The sequence below is a fragment of the Thunnus thynnus genome, chromosome 3 (genome assembly GCF_963924715.1).
Source record: "Thunnus thynnus chromosome 3, fThuThy2.1, whole genome shotgun sequence".
NCBI lineage: Eukaryota > Metazoa > Chordata > Actinopteri > Scombriformes > Scombridae > Thunnus > Thunnus thynnus.
The window spans coordinates 11,592,587-11,616,760 of NC_089519.1; the positions used below are offsets into that span (position 1 = coordinate 11,592,587).

Below are 24,174 nucleotides of genomic sequence, written 5' to 3' on the forward strand. Positions count from 1 at the left end.
ACAATAAATACCTGTATGGTTTTCTTAAAACTGAACAGAAATCGAGGGTTGGTCAGTAGGCGGAGTGAGAGCCTCCCATCTTCCTCACTGATCCTGAGTTAGTCAGAAAAAGGAGTATTAGGTTTCTCAGTGTTACTCAGGACACTCTTTGCCCTCCAAGATTGATCTCAACACTAGTGGTGCAGTTTGTGGTGCTATTATAAGCTACGAAATTGCTTTCTTTTTTATTAGTTTTATAATCGTCATAACAATATTTTGATGGTTGCTGTATCATTTTTATCTTGGGTTGGGTAATATTGAAAAAATCACATTTTTTTAACTTTTGATGTAGTAAATTTGAAGTTAATTTGAGAAAACATCTATGAATAAAATAACCAGACAAAAATTAATGTTTTGGCTAATCCTGTGAATTAACTACCTGAAAAATCAACTACACACATTAAATCACATTAAAACAACAACTACGAAATTGCTTTCTTTTTTATTAGTTTTATAATCATCATAACAATATTTTGAACCAGACAAGATAAACTTATCTGTGAAATAAATTTCTGTGTCTGATCTGAATAAACACCTCCTCTCAGGCCATAAGAGCATGACAACCATCTGTGGTGCTGTGTTTGAGATCATAGGAAATAAAGCTTTCGTTTGGTGCTAACTGAATTCTGCATAGATCAGCGGAACTTGTGTATGTGTCCATTTCACAACACAAACCATATGCTGACATGAACAGATTTCACAAAACACAGAAACGCTGAACATGCAGTTTTCATGTCATCATACTGTGAAAGTTGTTTACTCAAGTTTTCTTCTAGCTATGTTAGATTCTACTTAAATATTAGTCAGAATGCCAGTAAATCCACTTTGTGTAGACTCTGTTTCTTCATACTGTGATCATCATTAATACACTGTGTGTACTTTTAACACCAGACAGAGATTATATGAGACTGTAGAGTGTTAATTTGGTATGGAGATTTGTTTGGGTTTTTTTCACATTCGTCTGAACTTAATGAATATCTTCATACAACTTTATGCATGACGCAGTGTCCTCCCCCATCACTCTTATTGTTACACATTGCATATACAGTACTCTCAGTGCTCATATTTCTATTGAGCTCACTTTTCTGGACCTATTCTATTCCCATGTTGACTAATGGCTCTTAAAGGACAGGTTCACAATTTTTCGAGTGTGTCTTAAAACAACAGTTAGGTGTCCATATGAACACTATAATTATTCCTCCTGTTCATACTGGCTACTAAAAGATTCCCTTCATAATGCACTTACAATGTAAGCAATGGGGCCAAAATCCACAGTGTGTCAACACAGTTGTTTTGTGCAAAATTGTATTTAAAAGTTGATGTGAAGCTTATATGAGGCTTCATCAGTCTGAGTTAATCATATCAAGTGGATATCTGCCACATTTACAGTCTTTTTAGCATCAAATTCTTCTTCTTTGTGTTTCCTCGGGGAGTGTTTCCCTGTTGAGCTGCAGTGGAAGTATACTAACAAAAAGAGGAACTCTGGCACTAAAAAGACTGTAACGTTGAAAGATTAGGACACATGCTGACACATTAGGATGAATTAAGCTTCATATTAGTTTCAGATAAACTTTCTTTTTTTTTTTGGCACAGAAGGAGGATTGCGGATTTTGTCCCCCATCACTTACATCTTCTAATGGTCTGGTTGAACAGGAGGAATGATTATGACAAGAAAAATCTGTTTCAGTGTTCATTTTGGCACCTGACTGTTATTTTAAGACAGACTTGAAAAATTGTGAACCCTTCTTTAACATTTGTGTAGGTGCAGCTGAAGGTTACGTTTTAGCTCTGAATTTAAACATTTAGGTCGCTGCAGGAACAAATCAGAATCACATTACTTGTCACAAGTGTGTGGATGTGGGAAAAACTTTGATCAGCAACCTATCAAAATTTCAGCAACTCATGCTTAGTCGAGTTCCTGTGTAAATGTCACATGCTGTAGTTGATACAGCAAATCAGTTATATGACACAACCGAGCTGAACATTGTCAGGAAACACACATGCAGGCTGTGACCCTCTACTCATTTTCACTTTTGTACTTTTGTTCTTAAATTTAACAGAATTTACTAGAGCAAAATAAGAAATGCCTATATTTAATCCATTAGATGTGCACAGACCTCGGACTTGTTTGTAGCAATGTGAAATAATTTACTGGGGATCCATCATGCCCTCTTCCTCTGTGCCTGGTATGTGGTATGAAATTGTCAAATCAAGCAATGGTTCCAGGCAAACTTCCCCTGACAACAACTCATCTGTCCCTAGCCAACAAGGATGCAGAGTATTTTATTTGTTTGAAAAGTCAACACAACTTACAAGAGCAAGTGATGATGAAGGTTAAGAAGCCACACAGGACTGCTGAGACGGCCATATTGCCAGCGTGCACAGCAGCTGTTAACAAAATGCTAGGCCCACAAGCAGCAAAAGAAATTGCAACGGTTCCGCTGTTGGACTGTACCATTGGAAGGCAAATCAATGACATGTCTGCAGGCATTGAGGACATGGTTTTTGAAAAAATCACATCCATTGCGAAATTATGCAATGAATCAACAGAGGTCAATGGGCATGATCATTGGCTATTGGCAAATGTTTTCCTTGTAGATGGGGACCATATCAGAGAGGATTTTTTATTTTGCAAAGCAATGCCTAACAAAACAACCGCAGAGGAGATTTATCATGTGACAACTGTGTATCTTGAAGAGGGGGGACTGAGCTGGAAGAACCGTATGATGTGATGGGCAGTGCCAAGGGTTTCATCAGCAGGGTCAGAGCGCAAAACCCGAACGTGTGAAGCACTCACTGCTTCCTTCACGGAGAGGCACTGGTTGCAAAGACGCTGCCAAAATCAGATGTACTGGACAGAGCGGTGAATATTGTTAATTTCTGTTAATTAACTGTACGAGTTGAAAGAAGAACTCAGAATGATCCTGATAGAAAAGAATTCTGCATATGTGGAATTGATTGCAGATACATGATGGGCGCATAACTCAAACTGAACTCAACATTAAAATGCAAGGCAAAGAAAATCTTCTCACACTCTGGTGTACCTTTGTAGAACAGTGTAGGCTTGAAATGTTTCTCTTGTGCAGTGAACATTCAAACAGCACCACATTTTCTGTCGTTATCTCTTCTTGCGTAGAGATTTAACCATTATTTTCCATCTGAGCCTTTTGCGAAGTTTGACTGGTTCCATGACCCTTGGAATTTATGTGCACTGGAAAGCTCAAAAGACTTGCCACTGATGGCACGGGAGCAACTGGCAGAGATCAGGGAAGATCGCACATTAAACATGAATTTTCAAGACACGGCTTTGGACATGTTTTGGATATCACTGGAGAGGGAGTACCCAGTAGTTTCAAGTAGAGCCATTGCAATTCTGCTACCCTTCTCCACGACATATTTGTGCGAACTGAGCTTTTCAAGCCGAACTTACATCAAGAACAAGTACAGGGAGCAACTGAGGGCTGTGGAGCAGGAGCTCTGTCTGCCTCTTATCCATTCCTGCCAGAACAGGGCGGTTGTGTGTATCATCCCAGGCTCAGGTTTCCCATTGATAGTAAGTCACATTTATCTCTGTCTCCCTCTCTCTCTCTCTGTTTTGAGATTTTACATATTTTTAAAGGGTGCCATGACTGAAAAAAGGTTGAGAAATGCTGCACTAAACCATGGCTGTTAGGGTGCTAATAGTTAGCACACATAACAAGTAAACGGTTTAATTTCATTTTATGTTCATTAATGCTCATTTATTTTATGACAGATAAATAAAATCAACCTAACAATATTTGACAAAAATCTTTGATGGCAGCTTCCAACAGCACTGAGCCAACATGTCTTACCATTTAGTAAGTCAACTGAAAAGAAAATAAGAGGAAGTGAGGAGTGCTGACAGAGCGGGGATCAACTGCAGCACCCTTCTATTATCTTGTCTGAGCAGCTGGGTTGTCACGATCAGTTAAGATCTCAAAAAGAGCCAGAGAATCATGAACGCACAGAAATGACCGCTCCAAGGTGTGTGCAGAAAGCTGCATTGTTGTTCGCCCAGAGATTTTAAAAAATATATATATTTGGTTCATTTGAATGTTACACTGACAGACTCCAGAGAAAAGGCTAAAAATATAAAGACCCACAGGGCTAAGCCATGCAAATGAGATTGATCCATTTTTAAATGATTCATTACTTAAATACCTGCTAGTACAACCACAGACAATACCATATATATATTTGTATATTACATGTTCATATTAAGTTTATATCAAGGCATTTCAAATGGGATAGTCAGTACTGACCTATAGTCAGCTGGATAATAACTGAGACTGTACAATTCAAAAGACATTGAAATTAAGTATTGTCTCTTTAAAAAGTCACACATTCTGTCCGCACATAGAATATCAAATGAAAAATTCCAACAAGTCATCAGCCTTAAACAACAAAATATTGTTGTCATTGCAAAGTGACCTTTATGAAGCACATTGTCATGTAGAACAAGTATCAGCAGGGAAAGATAATTTGTCAATGTCCTTTCAAAACAACCCATAAAAGCATTAATTTGAGCCTTTTAATAGTCACAGTTAAAAGAAACTGTTTTCGACTTAAACATCACCTTTGTTGTTTCCATTTCATTCATTGTAAAACGCCTGAGTGTAAAACACTGACAGTAAATTATTGATATCTTGGTAAGATGAAGGAATTCATTTTCATTTCATTTATTTGTACTGCGTACTTCTTTACTTGTGTGTTCAATTAAGATGTCATGGAGTATTGAAGAATTCATTCATTCTTTGGGATAATCTGTTGTTTTTTGTTGTTGTTCTTCCCTCCTTTTCCTACCTCTCCTTCTTCATGTGCTTGTTTTGGTCCCACCTGCCATCAGATTCTTCCTTCATATTGTATTATTGTTTTATTGAAGAATGCTGCATTTTCTCACCAAGAAACTGTCTGTGCCATTAATGTCTCGTGATTGTGTTGACAATACTCAGTGGAATAAAAAAAATATTGAAAAAGAAAGACTGTTAGGCAGGAAATGGAGGTGAATCCCGGTCTTCAAAGTCAGCCACCTTCACCTCCCTTCTAACAGGTTTAGTAGTGCTATGACATCATGCTACTGAGAGAGGATGGTCATCATTTGCATGGTAACAAAAAGTTGCTTGAATGGAAAATGTAAGCATGTCATTTTAAGTACATTAACAAATGACAGATGATTCTGGTGAGGACAGTCTCAAAGATTCATTTCAGTTCAGCTGTCTGCACTCCCACTATAAGGTCAGTGTTGTCAATTTGAAGTGATATTTTGCACATCCAGGCTGTAGTGATGATGGCAGACCCTGTAGAAAACTCGTTCCAGTAAGGACCATCTTGCACCAGGTGTGACGTACCCATTTGTGACCCCCACACAGCGGAAGCCCAGACGCTGGTAGAGCTGGTGAGCAGCGGGCGTATATGCTGTAGTTCCCAGGATGACAGTGGAGTATCTGTGAGTGACAGCAAACTCCAGAACTTTACGTCCCAGCGCCACGCCAACTCCGCACCGCCGACAACTGCGGTCAACTGACATCCGCTGTAGCTCGACAGAACCTCTTGGCTTCTGCTGACTGACTGCTGCTACAACACCCACCACTTTGCCTTCCAGCACTGCTACCCACAGACGGGAGTCTGAGGTGGAGGGCAAGGACACAACACAAACATGACGAATAAAGGATGAGAAAATGCAGTGAATAAAAGCAAATCATTCATTTTAAAACACAATTCATTTCTCTTTTTTTCACACAGTCAAAGTAACAAAAGATAATTGGCCTCCCCAGCCAACCCATTCTTATTATTACAACAAACAATCTTGGAACATGGACAACATCCTGTTTCAGCGGGGATAGTATTTCCTCTGTCATGAAGTTGTTACATTTTTCCTAGTGATAAGAATAACCTCCAGATCAATGTTGCATGAAAATTGTGTTAAGGAAAGAAAAAAAATATATCACAGCGCCTGCTGCACTTTAGTATCTTTCATACAGTGATCAGTACTGCAGTTTTCAGACATTATGCCTCTGGAGAGTCTTCCCAATAAATTTTTGAGTTTCAGCAGTAAATGTGCTGACTTTGTGTGACTTAATCTTCCAAGTATTTATCATGCAATGGACAATCACTCAAAAGGTTCTTTGTCCAAGGGTGCAACAATTGTGGACAAAGTAGAGCTAAACTGTATCTTATTTTACATCTTTAAATTCCCCTTCCACTCAAAAGTAGTTCTTATTATTTTTTCTTGTTCATTCAGTTGGATGTTTGACGTTCATTGTGCAGAATGATATTTGTGCAGAGTTTGACACTAGAAGGCTGTTTTCACATTCATCTGCTGAAGGGAGAAATCTCTTCTCTGTGCTCACCGAAAATCTGAGCTCCTAAGGCATCTACCTATGAACATCATAGTTTGAGGGAAAATGTAGTCAGAATTTACAACTTACACAAGTTTGATGTAGAAACTTGAAGCCTCCAGTGCACAAATACTGAGAATGGATTTTACAGTGAGGAAGGAGACATCTCATGTCTAGCAGTTAAACTTTTGAAATTAAACATATTTGGATATTTATAGATTTTGGAGTTTTAATGAGGAAGAAGGAAAGAGGCCATTTTAAAGATTTTTAACACAGTAACTGAATGATTTTTGTGGAAAAACATGTCAGACACAATTTATTATTCTAAGCAGATGATTTTTATATGTCCTAAAATATGTCTGTAGGGAATCTTTAATTATGTTTTGGTCTACTTATCTGCCAGCGCTTTTTTTGGCCAACAAGGCCTGCAGATGAAAGGCTTGTTTTTATTTACATGTTAGGTCAACAATTTTCATATTAATCAGAAAAAAAATATTATTTTCCCTCTTGCATGTAATTTAAGGCCTAAAACTGATTATATCTGTACTCAGAAATTGTGCAGAAAGATTACTCTGTGAACCCGAACTTCTAAATCCAGGTAATTCTATTGTTATTTAACAAAATAGAAAATCTTATTGTTACAATAAGTTTGTGATCTTCATTTGATATGTAAAAAACTGGAATAGTGGCCATGAACATATACTGTATTGCTCCTGCTCAAACTGACTCAGTCTACATTTTGGGTTTTTGCAGTTCTACTTGTGCAAGGTCGCCCCAACTTTATGTTCGGAGAGCCATTCTTATCCATTGGCATGCTTAATCACAGAATTAATCTACGTCAGTTGAAAATAGTGGAAGCAGATCATTTTTCTGTACATACTGCATATGGAAATTAAATTAAATTCCAGTAAATACCTGGGGATTTCATGTAAAACTCTTCAATGTCACCCATGTCTCTGCTCATGGCTTGCTCTAGGTAACCATGGATCACACGTCTGCTATAGAAGTAGCGCCCACACAGCACCATGGCAGGGAGGAGTCCTATCACCCACCAACACATGGTGATGACAAAACATACAGCTGCCAGAGGAAAGATATGGATGGATATGTGAATATGAACAAAATATGCAGTTGAACTACTTTTAACTTTCTTCATAACTGCAGTATAGAAGACAATTAAGGTCTGCAGATAGCTTTCACAAGAGAAAATATAATTGAATACAGAAAACTACCATGTAAAACTGAATAAGAAAGAAAATTGAAAAAGACTATATTATAAAATTTGGCAACATAAGGAGAGAAAGCACAAGGATTATAATAAACAGAAAAGTAAAAATGCCTTTTTGCAGCAGTCATGAAACTTTCAAAGAAAGGTTTTTGTATATACCACCAAACACATTTTTATAAACTGCAGAAACAATCACAGAAATAAGTAACTTATGTGGTTATCTTACCTGTCATAGCAGAATAGAGCAGCAGACTCTCGGGGTGATGGGTCAAGCCTCTGAAGGCAGTATCTGGTATCATCTCCATCAGCCCTTCAGAAAAGATCCGCTGTACCTGCAGTTTATCCGCAGGCTCAAACTCACGCACAACTATAGTTTGAAATCCATTTTGAGCTTTTGGTCTGCTGTCATCCCCTTTCTGTGTTTTTTCCTCCATATCAAACTTTTCAAAAATATGTGATGCAGCTAGCAGATAAGCAGGTATAACTAGTAGCTGAGGTGCAACCACTGACTACTTCTCTCTGCAATAATGCTCCCTTTTGTTATGTACCCCCGAGGCTTTTCTGCTTTTTGAGCGTTTGACAGTAAGGTTTCTTACAGATAAGATCCCCAACATACAGCACAACGTTTGTTTGGAGGCCAGTCACACCCTCTTATCAGTTCCCACATGAATGTTTCAAGAGATGTTGCTTCCAGTGAAATGAAAAGACTCCTCCCTGACCACTCACTGGCCTCTGTCAGTCTTACAGTAATACTCACCTATTAGCAACAGCCAATAGGTTTCAATGAAAGGCAGACAAAGCTAGTGCCAGGCGATAGTCTTCAGGTTAAGTTATACTTACTTACTACTACGTTTTTCTGACATCTTATTAAGCTACTTTGAAGTGGCTTAGTAAGAATTAATTAATAATTGTAATTAGGTGTTGGTGTGTGGAAAGCAGTCTTACCATGTGTTTGATGGAGGGTAGATATCAGTTTGGTCTCTCTGCGTTCAGTTGACAAACTGTTAGCTTTACAAAGGAGCTGGAGGTGTGGGGAGGCGGTTACCAAATGAGGATAAATGTGACTACCTGCAACTCCAAAGTTGTCTTATTTACATGCAATGTGTCCTTAGTTAGCTTGTTAACATTAGCCACTGGTAAGTCTACATCACGGACAGACCTCGAGAAGAGGAGACATGTCAGTGTGGAGACTGTGGAGTTGTTTAAAGGCACCTTGACATAGCTGGACAGCGTAAGAGAACATAACGTAACTAATTAGTTTTGCTTTGGAGTAATAAGTAATCACTTATATGCAATATGTGCTTCATAATTGATAACTTTTCAACCTTTCACCTGAACTATGGTTCAGGAAAGTTCTTAATCCACCACTAAACAAAAATTTGCTCAAGAGTTACACACGCAAACAATATAAGAAGGCTTTGAATGAACGCAATTAAGAATATACGCAAACACCACCTGTTTCTATGTTGGCTTGAGGCTTAAGATGGATCTCTGCAAAATGAGCCACAAAAGCTACAGTTTATCCATCTGCACTACAAAGGGATGTATCTAATGTAATGCAGTCATTTTATCATAATTTCCACACAATGAAAAGTGACCATAGTGATGACGGCAGAAGGCGAGAGGCTGGGAGGAGGCAGGGAAACTGGCAGAGAATGACTCACTTCTAGTCCGAGAACTCTCAAAAGGTCTGTTGAGATCAAAAAGAATCGGTGTACATCAGACAAGACCAAGCATGCCAAATGTGACATGAGGGTGGGATCAGTTGGATTCTATATTTAACTGCAATGACGCATTTTGGTTGTGATGCATGTTATATGATAATGACACAAATGTTGGAGTGGGGGGAAACAGGAATGAAAAAAGCTAAAACAAGAGCAAGAGACAAAAACTGGAAGGACCAACAAACCTTCGATAATAGGAGAACTTCAGGATCGTTACCTTCAACTATCTCAGCTCACTCCTTCAGTCTGACAAGCACTTGACCAAAATGTTTTTCTCTCTCATTTACATGCAAATGAGTAACAGCACTGTCTGCTTAGAAACACTTTGTCAGTGCATCTTAATGAACCCTCTCCTACACAGGTGAAGCAGAAACATAATTTAATAATAACACAGGCAAACAATAATAAACATGAAGCAACATCTCTCAGAAATTTCAAACTAGAACTCACTAACAAGGCACACCTTGAACAGTTTTACAAAATTTTCCCCCAATATCACAGAATCACAAACACAAATACACCCACACACTCTCTATCGTCATCTCTCATTTCCTTTTTTAAATACACTGAACATACTAAGAGCACAATCTGCCTACCAATCATTCCCTTGTCCTACGATATGATTAGCATCAACTCTATCAAAGATATTCTGATTTATTTAATTCCTCTTGATCTATACTGCACACACCTTTTCATTTATGCAAATAAATATGACTGGGTAATGAAATAACAAAACATCAGTAAACATATTTTACCCATGAATGATGCCGCCTGATTTTGTCAAACACTATGGAATCAAATAAGACAGCATGATCTCACAGAAATACATGGAATGACCACGACCTCCTAAAGGCTGATTTATGGTAAGTCACTCAACACTTTTGATAAGTGTTGCTCAAAAGAAATTAAGTCGAGTTGAGTCATGCAATGTTTTCAATGTATGCTCGGCAAGCTAGCTAAACAAAATAAATGGAATGGTGTATTTGGTGGACTTTCCCTGGCTGGCCTCTTGTTAATCACAATGAAGTACCTGAAAACAACATGTAACAAATCGTCTAATATGTCCCAGCTTGGCCACAAACTACAGTATCTTTGCAGCAAACTGCAGCTCAGAAACACTCGTGCGTTGAGCTAAGATAACCAATATAACCATTCTGTCTTTTGGGGCTCAGGAGCAAACATATCTTAATCAACTTGAGTACATATTTAAATAAACGTCAATTGTCACGTGCTTTAGATAGAAGGCTATTATTAATTATGAAATGCAAGTAGGATAAACAAGGTGTAGGTATAGACTAGGTCAGACTAACGTTAGTATTCACTGATGTGTAGTTCAAGAGAAAACAGTAATCCAAAAGTAATTTTTAAACTAGACTTGCAAACAGCAGGGAGAATAATGTTTAAATATCGGTAAACTTTCAACTGAAGAACATTATCTGAAAAAATGCTCTCTTGTGCCTGTCAGGTGCTTGCTAGGATTATACCAATTGAATGTAAGCAAAAAATAAACATATGGTAGTCACTAATTGGGTAACCAGATGCACAAATGTATTTCTATTTTCTCATTAAGATGTTACTGACCTTTTGGTTTGACTCCACAGAGGAGGATGAACGATGATTATATGATGTGGATGGTTGCATGTGGCTTCTGTCCCTCCATTAATGCAGCAACAAAAATGAAAATACTGTATTTTACTGTCAAATCTTACAGTAGCCTACTCTTAATATCTGTTCTTGGTTTTGGCTCCAAAAAGCATCAAAATTTTTACAGAAAGTAATTACAGTGTAGTAATTCTAGTTTCACTTTATTTTATTTCATATTGTTTTTAATATTATCAAGCGGGTTTATTTTCCATCTTATGTTACATGGGTGCTGAGGTCAGTGGTTGGTAGATTTGAGAAAAAAGACTGGTGTGTGTGTTTTTTAACCTCATAGCACCACTAAGGATGTTTTTTTCCAGGGAAGCTTTGGGTTTTGCTTGACACGGATAAGACCTACAGTGAGGTTAAACCCGTGGGAAGACATTCTGGGGTAAGCTGAAAGAGGCTTATTTCAGTTAATCAAGTCCAGTGGTGAGTCTGTGTCCATTGGGGAAAGGGAGGTCTTGTTATGCTTATGGCTTCAGAGACCTAGGCACCGATTTACAGATTGTGTACACATAACGAAATACTTTTTTTCATTATTGTTTTCACTTTGTAAGTCTCAAATTACCACCACTGAAATATGCATTCTATATATTGTATTTTCACTTAATTTTTTATATCTTATGTTTATTAACATTATCAAATGAGTTATTTTCCATCATCTGTACATTTACATGTTTATATGTTCATTTTATGTCTTTTTTGATGTGAAGCACTTGGTGCATGTCATTTCTTTTGTTGTAAAGCATTTTGAGCTGCATTATTATTAATCATCATCATCAGTAGTGATATTTTTAATCCAAACCATGATCTTTCCCTAACCCTAACCAAGTATTTTTTGTACCCAAACCAAACTAGACCTTAACCACAGCATTGTCACACCATAAAACATAATTATTTTTTAACAGTGATTTGTGACAGTTTTGAAAAGCACAGACAAATGCAGCCTGATCTCACAGAAATACATGAAACGATCACAACCTCTTAATGCACATAATTTTAACACTTTACGTGCCACCACTATGTAATGTGGTGTAAAAAGGTTGCGGCCATCTCACATATTTCTGTGAGATCAGGTTGTTCAGGAACTGATATACGGTATATTATACTGATAGTCACTTTATCATGAAAACATCATAAATTATCTTGTAAATTAGCTATAAATCTATCAGTCGCTAACTATATCTGCTATGAATCAGTGCAGCTTCTTAAAGCTTGAGTTCGGGACTTTTGTCTCTCCCTTCTGGCATTGAGAGTAAAGGGGGGTGCTCGGCCCTGATTGCCTGACACAGGCAAGCAGCATGCTCTCATGTGCACCCTGAATGACAGGCACTCAGAGACAGATATATTTTGATGGTCCACCGTCCCAAAAACATATTTTTTGACAGTCCACTGGCCCACCAGGGTTTGTCCCAGTATGCTTGATGGCCAGTACACCACTGGCCATAACTGTTGCAGTTGTAAAAGGATGGATAGATTGTTTTGAGCGTCACACAACACCCAACATGAAATTTAAAAACTCTGTATAATGTGAAATACAAAGATTTATCTGGCGGTGATAGGCTTAATCAGCATTGTGTGAACTTTTTTGGCAAGGGCTTGAATGTAACAGACGTTCATTTATATGTAAAAGTTCCACACAGCAGGTTTAAAATATTTTCTGCTGGTATTTATCATTCACTGTATATCTATTGATCCCAGAACTGCAGAGTTTTGAGCAGTAATTAATTGGCCTCAGGTGAGTCTTGTGAATGGAATAGTTTGACAGTTTGGGAAATGCAATTATTTTCTTTCTCACTGAGAGTTAGATGAGAAGATTGATACCATAAAGAATCTATCAGCAAGATGGCAAATAAGCATATTTATAAAAACATTACACGTTACACACTTAATGATGACAATTTCCATCCACGTGCTAGATGAGTTTATTATGTGTACATAGCACTTATGCAATTCTCTCACCTGTAAATACAACAAAAAGACAGTCTTTTATGAATATTGCTTCCTTTGCTGCTATCCTGATTGTCCTGCGGTATGACTGGGCTAACTTGCTTCTACCATAAAGGATTACTGCACCAGTCAATAACATACCAAAACTACTCCTGCCATCTACTGACAAAACAAATATCACCCTACAACTACTTGAGGCGAAAGCAGGTGAGTTTTCCCCTAAAACTAATGTTAGTATACCTTGGTATATAGTAAATTTCGATCGATGCAGACATTCAAGCCTCTCTACTAATTGGCTGTTTCATGATGCAGCTTAGTCTAAAGTGACATGAGTGGTACCACATGGCATACAGAGAGTTTCCTGTCACTTCATTGTTGCATTATCTGTTGGTCTTTGCCAGAGAAAATATATGCTGCTTTTCATCCTCTATGTCTATTTAATCCAAGGTCAAACTGACTAAAGATTTCTGTCAGGAGAGTTTCTGTCAGTCTGTGATGTCATTTAAGCCTCTGCCTGATTTGCCTCACTTTGATCATCCATAGTGATCCCCTAGTCACATTTAGATGTTTATTTTTCCCATATTTGTTTATCCTAGTGTTGCAGTGGTATGAGTGATAGCTCATTTTTAACCTAATTTAGGTGGTGACTCAGTAAACTCAAAAGGCCCCCACAGCTAAAGCCATTATAGAAGACACATATTCTTCATGCAGTAAAATTTGATTCCATGCAAACTGTGCACTGCCATCCATAAAACCTTCCCACATAAGATGTAAATACACAATAATTTATATGAACAAAATCTGACTGAGCAACCCACATCTATATAAGAGAACGTTAAAGAGTTTGAAAACAGTTTGTCAAAACGGAAAAATAGTGTCGGTATCCTGCTGGTCTGTGCTATTTTCATGTATGTGACTGTTATGGGTGGCTGTGGCTCAGAAGGTAGAGCAGGTCATCCACTAATCAGGAGGGTTGGTGGTTCAATCTTCAACTCATCCTGTCCGTATGTCAAAGTGTCCTTGAGCAAGATACTGAACCCCAAATTACTCCTGATGGTTGGTGGCTTGCCGTTATCTGTATGTGTGTGTGTGTGTGTGTGTGTGTGTGTGTGCGAACGGGTGAGTGAGCAGCAGAAACATTGTAAAGCACTTTGAATATAACCATGTAAAGAGGGCTGAATGATGCTTAGCAGGAGCCATACTACTGAAGCAAAAAAGAAATGCAGAAAAAAATACTATTGTTCAAGTGTCTTTCTGAAACTCAGACAAAAAGCTGTATCCCCAGGCGATTCAGGAAGTAGTGAACTTGGCAGCTGTTTAAGGCTTTAGTTATTTTTTGCTAATTTCTGACTGGAAAGAAGAAGAGAGAACTGGATCAGAGCCAGGAACAGGAGTAGCAGCAGTACTCTCACTTCCACTGCAGGGAAACAACTGTCCTTGTTTTGTTTGTTAGTGAGTGCTGCACTGAGTCAAGACCCTAGGGGGCTCAGGCTGTTCAGTTTGTGCTGAGTGGGCTACAGTGTGGAGGCCTCTGTCCTGGTCCGTCAGTTCCCTGTTCCCCCGCCATGCCTCTGGTTAAGTTGTTTTTCTGCTGCTTCTCCTTTTTCCTGGTGAGCATTAGTCACCATCAAAGTATCTATAGTGCAATCAGAAAGTAATACACAGTGATGTTTTTTGATGGTTTGCTTGTTTTTTTGTTTTTTATTGTTTTAACCCCAGTGCATTGGAATAGAAATTGAATAATGACTATAAGGTCAAGGAGCTTACTTTAACATTGAAGCATACATGAACAGCGTAGGAGTCCTAGCTCTTTCACACATTGTCTCCCAGTTTAGGACCAATGCAGTAAGGAAGATCCTGAACCTACAGACAGGGCAGATTTTTTCACTAACAGTGGAATAATCTTGACTGGCCAATAAATCACCCGATCTTGTTAAAATACTAACCTAATCAAGTAAAGGTACACAAGTATTATAAGCAAAACATACTTTAAGTATCAAAAGTACATGCTACTTTATATAGTTTTGTAGTTAGTACAGTGGTTCCCAGTAAATATGAGGGATTGTGAGATGATTAATGAGGTGGGGAAGAAGAGAAAAAAACTACTGCGACACAAAATTGTATTCATTTTTTGGACTTAAATCTTTTTAATCTTAATTCTTTTTTTATTTGGGCCTCTAACAATTATATAAATGAAACCATCTGAAAAGTTTAGAAGGGTGGACAAATTTGGTGGACAACTTAGACATTTAAAACATGATATGGGGCCTCAACTAGACACTGCTTTTTTTAAGGGGTCACAGGCAGAATGGTCTGGATCTGGTTTAATCTTTAACATTGTGTTGAATTATGTTTTCTATGTAAAATCTTAACTGTTGTGTTTGGGTATGGTGAGAAGTGTGCACACTCATGTGGTGACCCAGGCAACTGCCTATGTGGCCTATGCCACAAGCCGCCCAAGATGAGAAGGAAAAACCACTGGAGGTCAGCAAAAACAAGATTTTCAGTTACTCTTAGGATTTTTAATTAACTGAATAAAATTGAAGGTAAAAATAAGCTAAACAGGAAAAACAGAAAGATTTAAAAAAAAATACAGAGCAGTTAGAGCATGGTGACAGGTACTGTATGAATGATTAACCCCATACTGAGAACCTCACAGAATAATTGAGGACCCAACATTCAAATGTGCAGTTTACTATAACATTGAACATTGACTTTGGCAGCTGAAATGACAACTGTCTCTTTTAACAGTTGTTGCTAGCGAGCTAATTAAGCTAATGTTAGCTCCAAAGCGGTCATAAATATGCACTGGACGGCTACATACATTATATCATTCTAAATAAGTGAGGATAAAACTTAACAGCCTCATCAGCTGATGAACCATGTAGAGGACATGGAAATACAGCATTGTATTGCAGTGTAAAGCTAGTTAGCCGAGTATTATAAGATATGAAAAATGTAAGATGAGACTAAGATTTCGCTCTAACATAACCCTGTTTGGCTGTTAAGCTTATGTGAACCAGCTAGACAGAGGTCAGATTTATCCTTTATTGTTTGTATTTTCAAATAGTATGTTTCACTTTTAACATTACAAGAGATAAAGTTTTGAGGATGAGGACTAACCAACCAGTTTGGTGCTAACCAGTTGTTCCAGACTCATTGAACCAGATGTTGAGCAGCACAAAAAATTACTTAAACAGTAGTCACTATTTTTGTGGGCCCTCCAGTAAAGTGGTGCATCATAGTTACTAGGTAGTCCTAGGTTGTTATTTTGGGATAAAAGGCTTAGCCTGCAAATAACTGTATCAACTCCACAATTTTTTTAATGGTTTCATCATTCAATGAACCTAAATAGTTTAGTTTCCAGCCACTTTGCGTTTTCTTATTCACACGTACGATCCACTTTAATTCAGCAGAATCAAGATGTGAAGAAACAACAGTGCAATAGAAAGATGAGTATGAATGACTGTTGACTGAGGTGACAGTGACATTACCAGTAGAATAGAACAGAGCATCTCTGAGGATGACAGAGCAGGCAAAGAAAGAGAAGAAGAAAAGAAGGATGGAGTTGTAGAGAGAGATTAAGAAGTAAGAAGATGTACACAAAATTGAATTTAGTGCTGCAGGATTTGGTCAGGAGAAAGAGCTGTGACTAGGAGAAAACATGTGGAGAGGCTCCATGTGAGTCTGAAAAACGTGGACTAGAAGACACAAAGAAAGAAGGGGGCAGTGATCCGCACAGGGCCGTGATTTTGTTTTGGTTAAAGCTTGTGATATAGTTGGTCTGTTACAGTTTTAATTAGGCAAGCACAGAGGGAAAGTAGGACACAGAGGAGTGGGTACTGTGGGTAGGAGGACTGATTTATTGCTGCTGTATCATGATTTGATGAGTTAGAGAGATCAGACATGCCTACCCCCTGAATTTCTAGAAATATTTTTTCTGAGGTTTTTAGTCTCTGGCAGTTATTAGCATTAGCCAAAAAATTTTACAGTGGGACAAACCACTGCTTCCTCAAGATCATAAAATAGTCATACAGAGTTCAAATCCAAAACACTACATGTAAACCTTGCAAGGAAATGTTCTTTATCACTTTATAAAGTGAATTTGTCTATCCATGTCATGCCCCATGTGACAACCTTGATGTCCTTTTTCTTCCTGTAGTTCATCAAGGTGAATTCCTAAGTGTTCCCAGGCCAGCTGGGAGGTATATATCCCCTTAAGTGTGTCCACTGACCACAAGGTCATCTCTAATTTCTCCAAGGTGTTAACACAAGGGAACTAAACAACCCATAACTCTAAACCACTGAGATCTTGTAGAGCAAAGGTGGTTAGTTCTGCCTTGCTTTACAACGAAGAATCAGATGTACGTCATTGAAAAGACGACACCACATGGGACATATGTTATTAAAAAGGTGACAGTGGGACAGATGTTGTCTGTTTTTCATTATAATGGAGTTATTATTATAACAAAGGTTCAGGAACAAGACCACGCCCCTCTCTCTCACTAAATTCAATCACCTGTGCCTCACTAATTCAATCATCCGTGCATACCTATATAAGTGTGTCTAACCCCTTTCTCTCCCGTTCGTCTCAGTTCTCATGCGACCTACAACACGCTTGCATCGCAAACGCTTACCTCTCGCCCGTGCTGCGTGATCCACGTTCCTCGGCAACATACCGCCCATGACTAGATCCAGCAGTACCAACGAGATATCTCCTTCACCACCACATCCACATGGAACCCTTCTCCTCCACACACATCCATGCAATGGCCCACTCGGACGCGGCTCTTTTCCAAGCGATTAACATCTTCAACCGGATGTTTGCTCACCTCCAGTGAGCTCTCAAGGAGGCGGTCGTCCCACTCCTACGAAACAATGATAAAACTTACAAACTTTCCAACTCTATGCAGACTCTACTTCCATCAACCCTCTCGCCAGCAGCTCAAATCTTCCCGCTCTTCCGGGTTCATTGTCCGCCGCCAGGCCAACACACACCACACACCGATGACGTCACAACGCCGCCTACTACAACAGAGCCCAGACTTCTTCAGCCCCAGCTGAAGGCCAGGCTGAACTCCGGATACAAATCCCATTTCGCCAAACTGACAACAGAGCTAGGTTCTTCCTACTCCTCTCTGCCTCCCCTCCACCACCGCTCCGGACGGCCGCTCACTTCCGGGTTCCCCACCCAGCGCCACCTGTATGCTGCACGTCGATGATGTCACGATGCAGCCAACTGCTTCAGCCCTCTCGCAGGGCCAGGTCGTATCTTCCCTTGTGCCCGCACTCTCCCTGTCTGATCTGTCTGCATTAAACATAAAGTACAACTGAAGCTGGTGAATGTCATTGGTTTTGCAAGTATTTGGTCATTAACCAAAGTGCTGGACAAATGGAAATTTGACAGAGGATGAAAGTTTTAACAATTTATTCTCCGGGGACAATGAATGACCAAGAATTATCTCCTAGCAATCCATTCAATAGTTGTCCAGACATGTCAATAAATACCAAAAATGTCAACCTTATGGTGGCACTAGAGGAAAAGTGAGAGGATCACCAAAGTCAGTAGGATTCATTCTCTGGGGATTATGAATGTCTGTACAAAATTTCATGGCAATCCATCCAATAGTTGAGATATTTCAGTCTGATCCAATGTAGTGGACCGACAGACATACCAACATTGTCGTCCCCAGAGCCATTATACAGAACAATTAGAACAGTGAAGTAAAAGATGGTTAATGATTACGTGGTTACAGTCAGGAACTGAGTGTGTTCATGGTTACATCAAATGAAAAGTTGACTCCCTACACTACTTCCTCCTTTGATCCCAATGGACAAGAGTCATAACTTCTACAGCTGCTAGCGGTCTTTGTCACTTTAACATAAACATGTTTAGGGGCACTTTCTGAAAAACACATGCTGTTGAGTTTCTTTGGAAGACAGTAATTACCAAGCATATCTGATTTTTTTTTTTCAAGTGTACCATACTGGTCATTTCTTCTTCACTGTAGGCACCTATGCTTCTTTCCAATGTCCTGTGACATGACTTTGATTTGACCATGTTCTGAAAGATTGTTCTGATCTTTACAACCAAAGTGCTTGGTTACTCTCTTACTTTTCAGCCTGCTGTTTCCTTGGAGAGATACTAACCATATTACATTCACTACATTAATTGAGTTTACGGTGATACTGAGAGGGAAAACAATAAGTTGGGGTGTGAAGAGAGCTTGGAAGTGCAAAATGAAGAAAAGAAGGAAAGGTTAGATTTAACAGGTGATAACTACCTTTCCCGTAGTTGATCGATTGAAAAGTAAAATGTGCAAACTATTACTGATGGCAACTGCTGCGTCTACCCACAATTACAGCTGAGTGTTTTCTCTCTTTTGTTTTTGCAGCTTAGCCTTCACACTCCTCTTTCCACCCTTCAGTTTGTCTATGTTCCCCATCTTATGTCCTCTGTCCCTCTTAATTCCTCTTCACTCCACTGTTGTTTTCTCTCTCCCTCCTCCTTCTCCTCCCATGATCTCTCTATCATCTCACTTTAACCTGACAGATGATGTCAGAATTCACCCGAGACATCTGTAAGCATGTGTGTCCATCTGTTTGATGTGTATTTGTGCTGGTACATGTTTGCATATGCGTGTGTTTGATTCACTCAGCACTCTGTTTTGAGTGTTTTTATTGTGTACATCAATATTTCTGTAAAAGGGTAGAATTATGTAAAAATATATATATATTTTTGGGTGGGCAGGATCCCAGCAAAGTTTATGATATAACACATTCCGCAGAAACGCTAAAATACACACTGAATTGCAAATGCTTGTGTCATTTAAAGCAAGCATGACATTTTGGGGCCACCTAGTTGAGAAAATGTAGGGAGTCTGTGCTGCTTGTTCATGTAAGAAAGTGTATCTTTTGTATGCATATTTGTAGGTGTGTGTATGTGTAGGCATGCAAGTGCGTGGATCTGGCTTTTGTGATGTGATGAGGAACGTCTGTCTCCCAGTGGGCCTTTCTCAAGGCGTACCAGTGATGCCAAACACTGCCAATAAGATTGCGTTCGCACGTGTGTGTGTGTGTGTGTGTGTGTGTGTGTGTGCGCACTTAAGCCTTCCAAATGTTCTCGGCTGCGAAGAGATCCAAGTACATGACTCAAACGTCACACCTCTTCTGTTGCTAGCTTTCTGTCTCCCTCTCTCTCACACAAATTTTCATCTCTTTCTGTCAACAGCGAACTTTGTTTTGCACCCCATATTGGATCAGTGACTTTTCACGTTTTTCAGTCTTTTTGTTACACACACACACACACACACATACTCAGAGTAACAGTCTGTGATACAGTCTGTGATGTCTATTTGCACAGAAGGTCTCTTCTATACTGATCATGCATGTACTTTAGAGATAAAATGTAGAGAAACTGAAGATTATAAGCTCCATTAAGGTGTTTTTTGTTGTTCTAGATTGCAGTCTATTGTACAGGTGTCCACCCCTTGTATATTTGTCCATATGTTCCTGAATGTGTGTTCATTCATCTTCATATTTGCATATTTCTAAGTATAACCTTGCACCCTCGCATGTGTTTGATATGCATTACACCAAGAACAACAGCGCCTCATCAAAAGTCTTTCTCTCATGTAGGCTTGTGGCAGCATCTGACTCCTGCTCTCATCTCTTTGATATGGAAAATATTTACAGTCCTCCTGACTGTGAAAAGATACATATATTAAAAAGATAAGTGCCAAAAGGACTATTTTTTTGAAGATAGTGCAACATAATAATGAGAATAATAAAAAAAGGAACATGAGTAAAATAGAAATCAGAAACTGGACATAAACAGAATTTAGTCACAGCTGCTGACAAAAGAGAAAATAGAAATTACACATTTCTGGTTATCTATGAATGAGTGAGAAAAACCACGAATCAGAGGGGCTTGTCAGTTCATGTTGGAGGTTACATGTTAGAAAGAAAAGGGAACAGACAAAGTGAAAGAGATGTGAGAGGGAAAGCAGAGCATGTAAAGTCAGTTGCACATCATTAGAGGGAGAGGGTATGCGTGAAAGCACGAACACAGAGACCTGGTGAAGAGATGTGAAAGAGGACAGTCATATTGGCTATATAGGAGTATGAGAAGTTGCATAAATTCCAATCCTGAACACATAAAATGTGAACAACGCTCAAAGTACGTCTTTGGATGAGAATGTGAGAAATTGTTTGCATGCTTGCGAATATGCGTGTGTTTGTGTGTGTGAGAGAGAAGGAGAGAGGGATGGGGGCCCAGCAGGTGGAGGCAAATTGTGACAAAGTAGTGACGCACTTGAACAAGTGCACAGAAACCAGCCCCCTCCCATCTCTGTTTTGCTCCCTCTCTTCTCATGAATAAACTAGGAGTCATTAATATTCATCTATTCAGCATGCTGTAGCATCCACAGACACGTTCATGTCCTGCCTCCCCACCTCGCTTGCAGCTCGGCCCAGTGATTCCGAATGTGTCTGACTGTTGACTGACGTGCACATTGTCCAATCGAACCCACACAATTGGTATGCCTTCTGCGATGATGGTGCGTCATGGAATTTTTTGTCACACAAAAGCTTGGAGACCAATCGGAATGTGAAGGATGAGCTGTATGATGTGTTTGTTTCATCCTTATATAGGCATGTCAAGCTGCATGTGGTTCCACAGAGTGTGATCTGTGTGTGTTTGCAGTGTGATTCTGTGACTTTTGTGACAGCTTTCTGTTGGCTTTGTTGTCTGTTTGCACAGAATGACGTCTGGCACAGACATACTGTTGGACAGTTAAGTGAACATTTTGTTAAAGGCAATGAAAACAAAGTGAAAATTTGGTTCCATAATTGTAGCAAAATATGTAAAATGTTTTCCTTACCAATTAACTGTGTTTGTGTTTGTATGCAGAATACAAAGTTCCCATGACAACAACCAATGAATGCTTCTTTTTAACTGCTGTAAATTAACTCATTATTAAAACCAACAGTAATTTGAAATGAGCAAAAACAAACCAAAGAAACAAAGCTTTGTTTATTGACTTCTAACAAAGGTAAAAGTTTTATTTGAAAGTTCAGTTCACCCAAATTACAAAAACACATATTTTCTCATGTGGTATTGAACCATGCAGATAGTTTTGGTCTTTATGCGGCGAGATTTTGAGATATACACCTCTGAAACATCTGCCTTCACCGAGATACGATGGAGATGAATGGAGTGCTGGCCGCCACTCAAGGAGCTGCGATAAAAAGACGCAAAATATTCAACAGCAATGTGTCTTTTCTGTGGACTATTTCTTTAATAGAAAGTGGTTTCAGTGAAAACTGTTGTGTGAGTGAGGTTTTAGTCAGATTTTGGAAAGAGAAACTGACTGAGTTTTTCAAATGTAGCTATTCTGTGCTTTGAGGGGAACCACTGAAATTCTGTCCTCTGCCATTTTGACAGCAGAAATCTGAGAGGCGGGTATCTTCAACAAGTAGGCGTCTCCCAAAGTTACTTTTTTTTTAGAATAAAATGTCCTCTTTCCATTACTATCCTTTCACTGCAGATCAGTGAAGTTATGTATTAAAAAGACCGCAACTTTGGAAAAAATCCTCTTGATTTGACTAACTCAGACTGCTGAAGCCTCATATTAACTTCAGATAAACTTTAGAATACAGATAACAAGGACTGTGGATTTTTCCTACTATTTTTTAATGTAGGTATATAAGGGCATGTTTGTATTGTTAGACCTCGACAATTAAGAATTAAGAGAATAAATTGAGAAACTTGAAAAAAATTGTGAACCTATCCTTTAATGGGGGGTTCATTTAACTGTCAATACATTTTCATGTTTCTCTTTACTTTCAGGAATAATCACACGTGAGTTTAGATAATGATTATTTACTGCCAATGCTGCCCTATTAGTGTTTTAATACTTATTTTTACAATGCTAATACTCATTATTATTTAACTAGTATTTGTGGTGTTGTCTCTTGTTTGATTATATGCTGTCAGCATATTGCAAAAGCAGGTGTTGTACGTGATGTCACTGTATCATTGTGCAGGGTCGATGTGTTTGAGATGTCAGTGAATAGTAATGAAGTTTACACTCAGCTCCAGCTCTGTTCTCATTTCCACACTTCCTGTTCTCTGGCAAAATAGTTGAGAAAGCTTGACAACTGCCTGGAGGACTTACACAATGGCATGTGTCAGTGTGTGTGTGTGTGTGTGTGTGTGTGTGTGTATGTGTATGAAACGTCTATACGAAGCAATTTTGTTAAAACAAGTATGAATTTATTCTTTCTTTAAATAACAAATAAGCCACTCTGTCATATAGAATTATTATTTCTTTCTCAGACAAAACATACAAAACATAGAACATGCACATTGACAGACTCAACAAAGAAACTGTGAAAAATGATATAACTGGCACTTTGGTCATCTGACAGTGACCCCACAGTCATGGCCACTGAAAAGCACCGAGGCTCAGTTTGACCTCCTCCACGAGACACAATAAGAGACTGAACAGTGGAATGACACTGAATATTTTCGGAAATCATACTTATTACATTATTTTTCAATTGAAAAAATAAATCTTACAGGGGCAGTTTTATTCTGTAACTCAAAACCGGATAGAGAAAAAAAAAAAGCCGCTGTTGTCTCTTGTAGAGGCAAGGCTAACTTGCTTTGTGTAGTGTGTCTGTGTGTGTTTGTGTAGGTGTGTATACCTCACTAATATTGCCTCCTACTCTTTCACTCCTACTACATCTTGACCTTGCCCTCCTTACCTCTGCTGGAGCTATACAGACCCTCTCCTGCCATCTGTTCTCTGCCCTTGAGAGATGGAGAGAGCTTTAAGAATCCGGTGTGCAAAAAAGAAAAAAGAAAAAGAAAAGGAGAATTGCCATACATCAGCACACCTACAGTATATTGCTTCCTACAAGGCAATGTGGAAACTTGGATCAGAAAGGGAGTGATTAATACTCTGTGTGGGTGCCCATATTTAGTAACTTCCGCCTTTTCCTTTTTTTTCGTACTACTTCCACTGCCCGCTCATCTGCTTTTGCACTCGAAGCATTAACATCAACTTTAAAGCCCACTCCTCCCCACATCAATTCGGATCATCTCCATCAGTCTGCCTGCATGTCAGTTTGTCAGTCTTAATTTGTCTCTTGCTCTCACCAGACTCTCATTGCTCTGTTAGTGTATTTACAAATCAGCCAATTTGCACCCTGTCTGTCTATCTGG

At 38.9% G+C, this 24,174-nt stretch overlaps 1 protein-coding gene across 1 annotated transcript; it reads right to left on the reverse strand.

Moving 5' to 3' along the window:
• Positions 1–153: 153 nt before the first annotated feature.
• LOC137179486 (N-acetylaspartate synthetase-like) lies at positions 154–8,287 on the reverse strand. Its single transcript, XM_067584171.1, has 3 exons — positions 7,853–8,287; positions 7,314–7,478; positions 154–5,685 (listed from the first exon to the last, which is right to left on the reverse strand). Exons 1-3 carry the CDS (start codon positions 8,058–8,060, stop codon positions 5,306–5,308), a joined length of 753 nt encoding a protein of 250 aa, XP_067440272.1. The 5' UTR covers positions 8,061–8,287; the 3' UTR covers positions 154–5,305.
• Between the last annotated feature and the right edge of the window lie 15,887 nt (positions 8,288–24,174).

Bases quoted from the DNA above. Each gene is read 5' to 3' on its own strand.
- LOC137179486 (XM_067584171.1), bottom strand. From the start codon at position 8,060: ATGGAGGAAAAAACACAGAAAGGGGATGACAGCAGACCAAAAGCTCAA. The intron at 7,479-7,852 runs GTAAGATAACCA...TTCCTCTGGCAG, and splicing joins GCTCTATTCTGCTATGACAG to CTGTATGTTTTGTCATCACC. The intron at 5,686-7,313 runs GTATTTACTGGA...CCTCCACCTCAG, and splicing joins GTTTTACATGAAATCCCCAG to ACTCCCGTCTGTGGGTAGCA.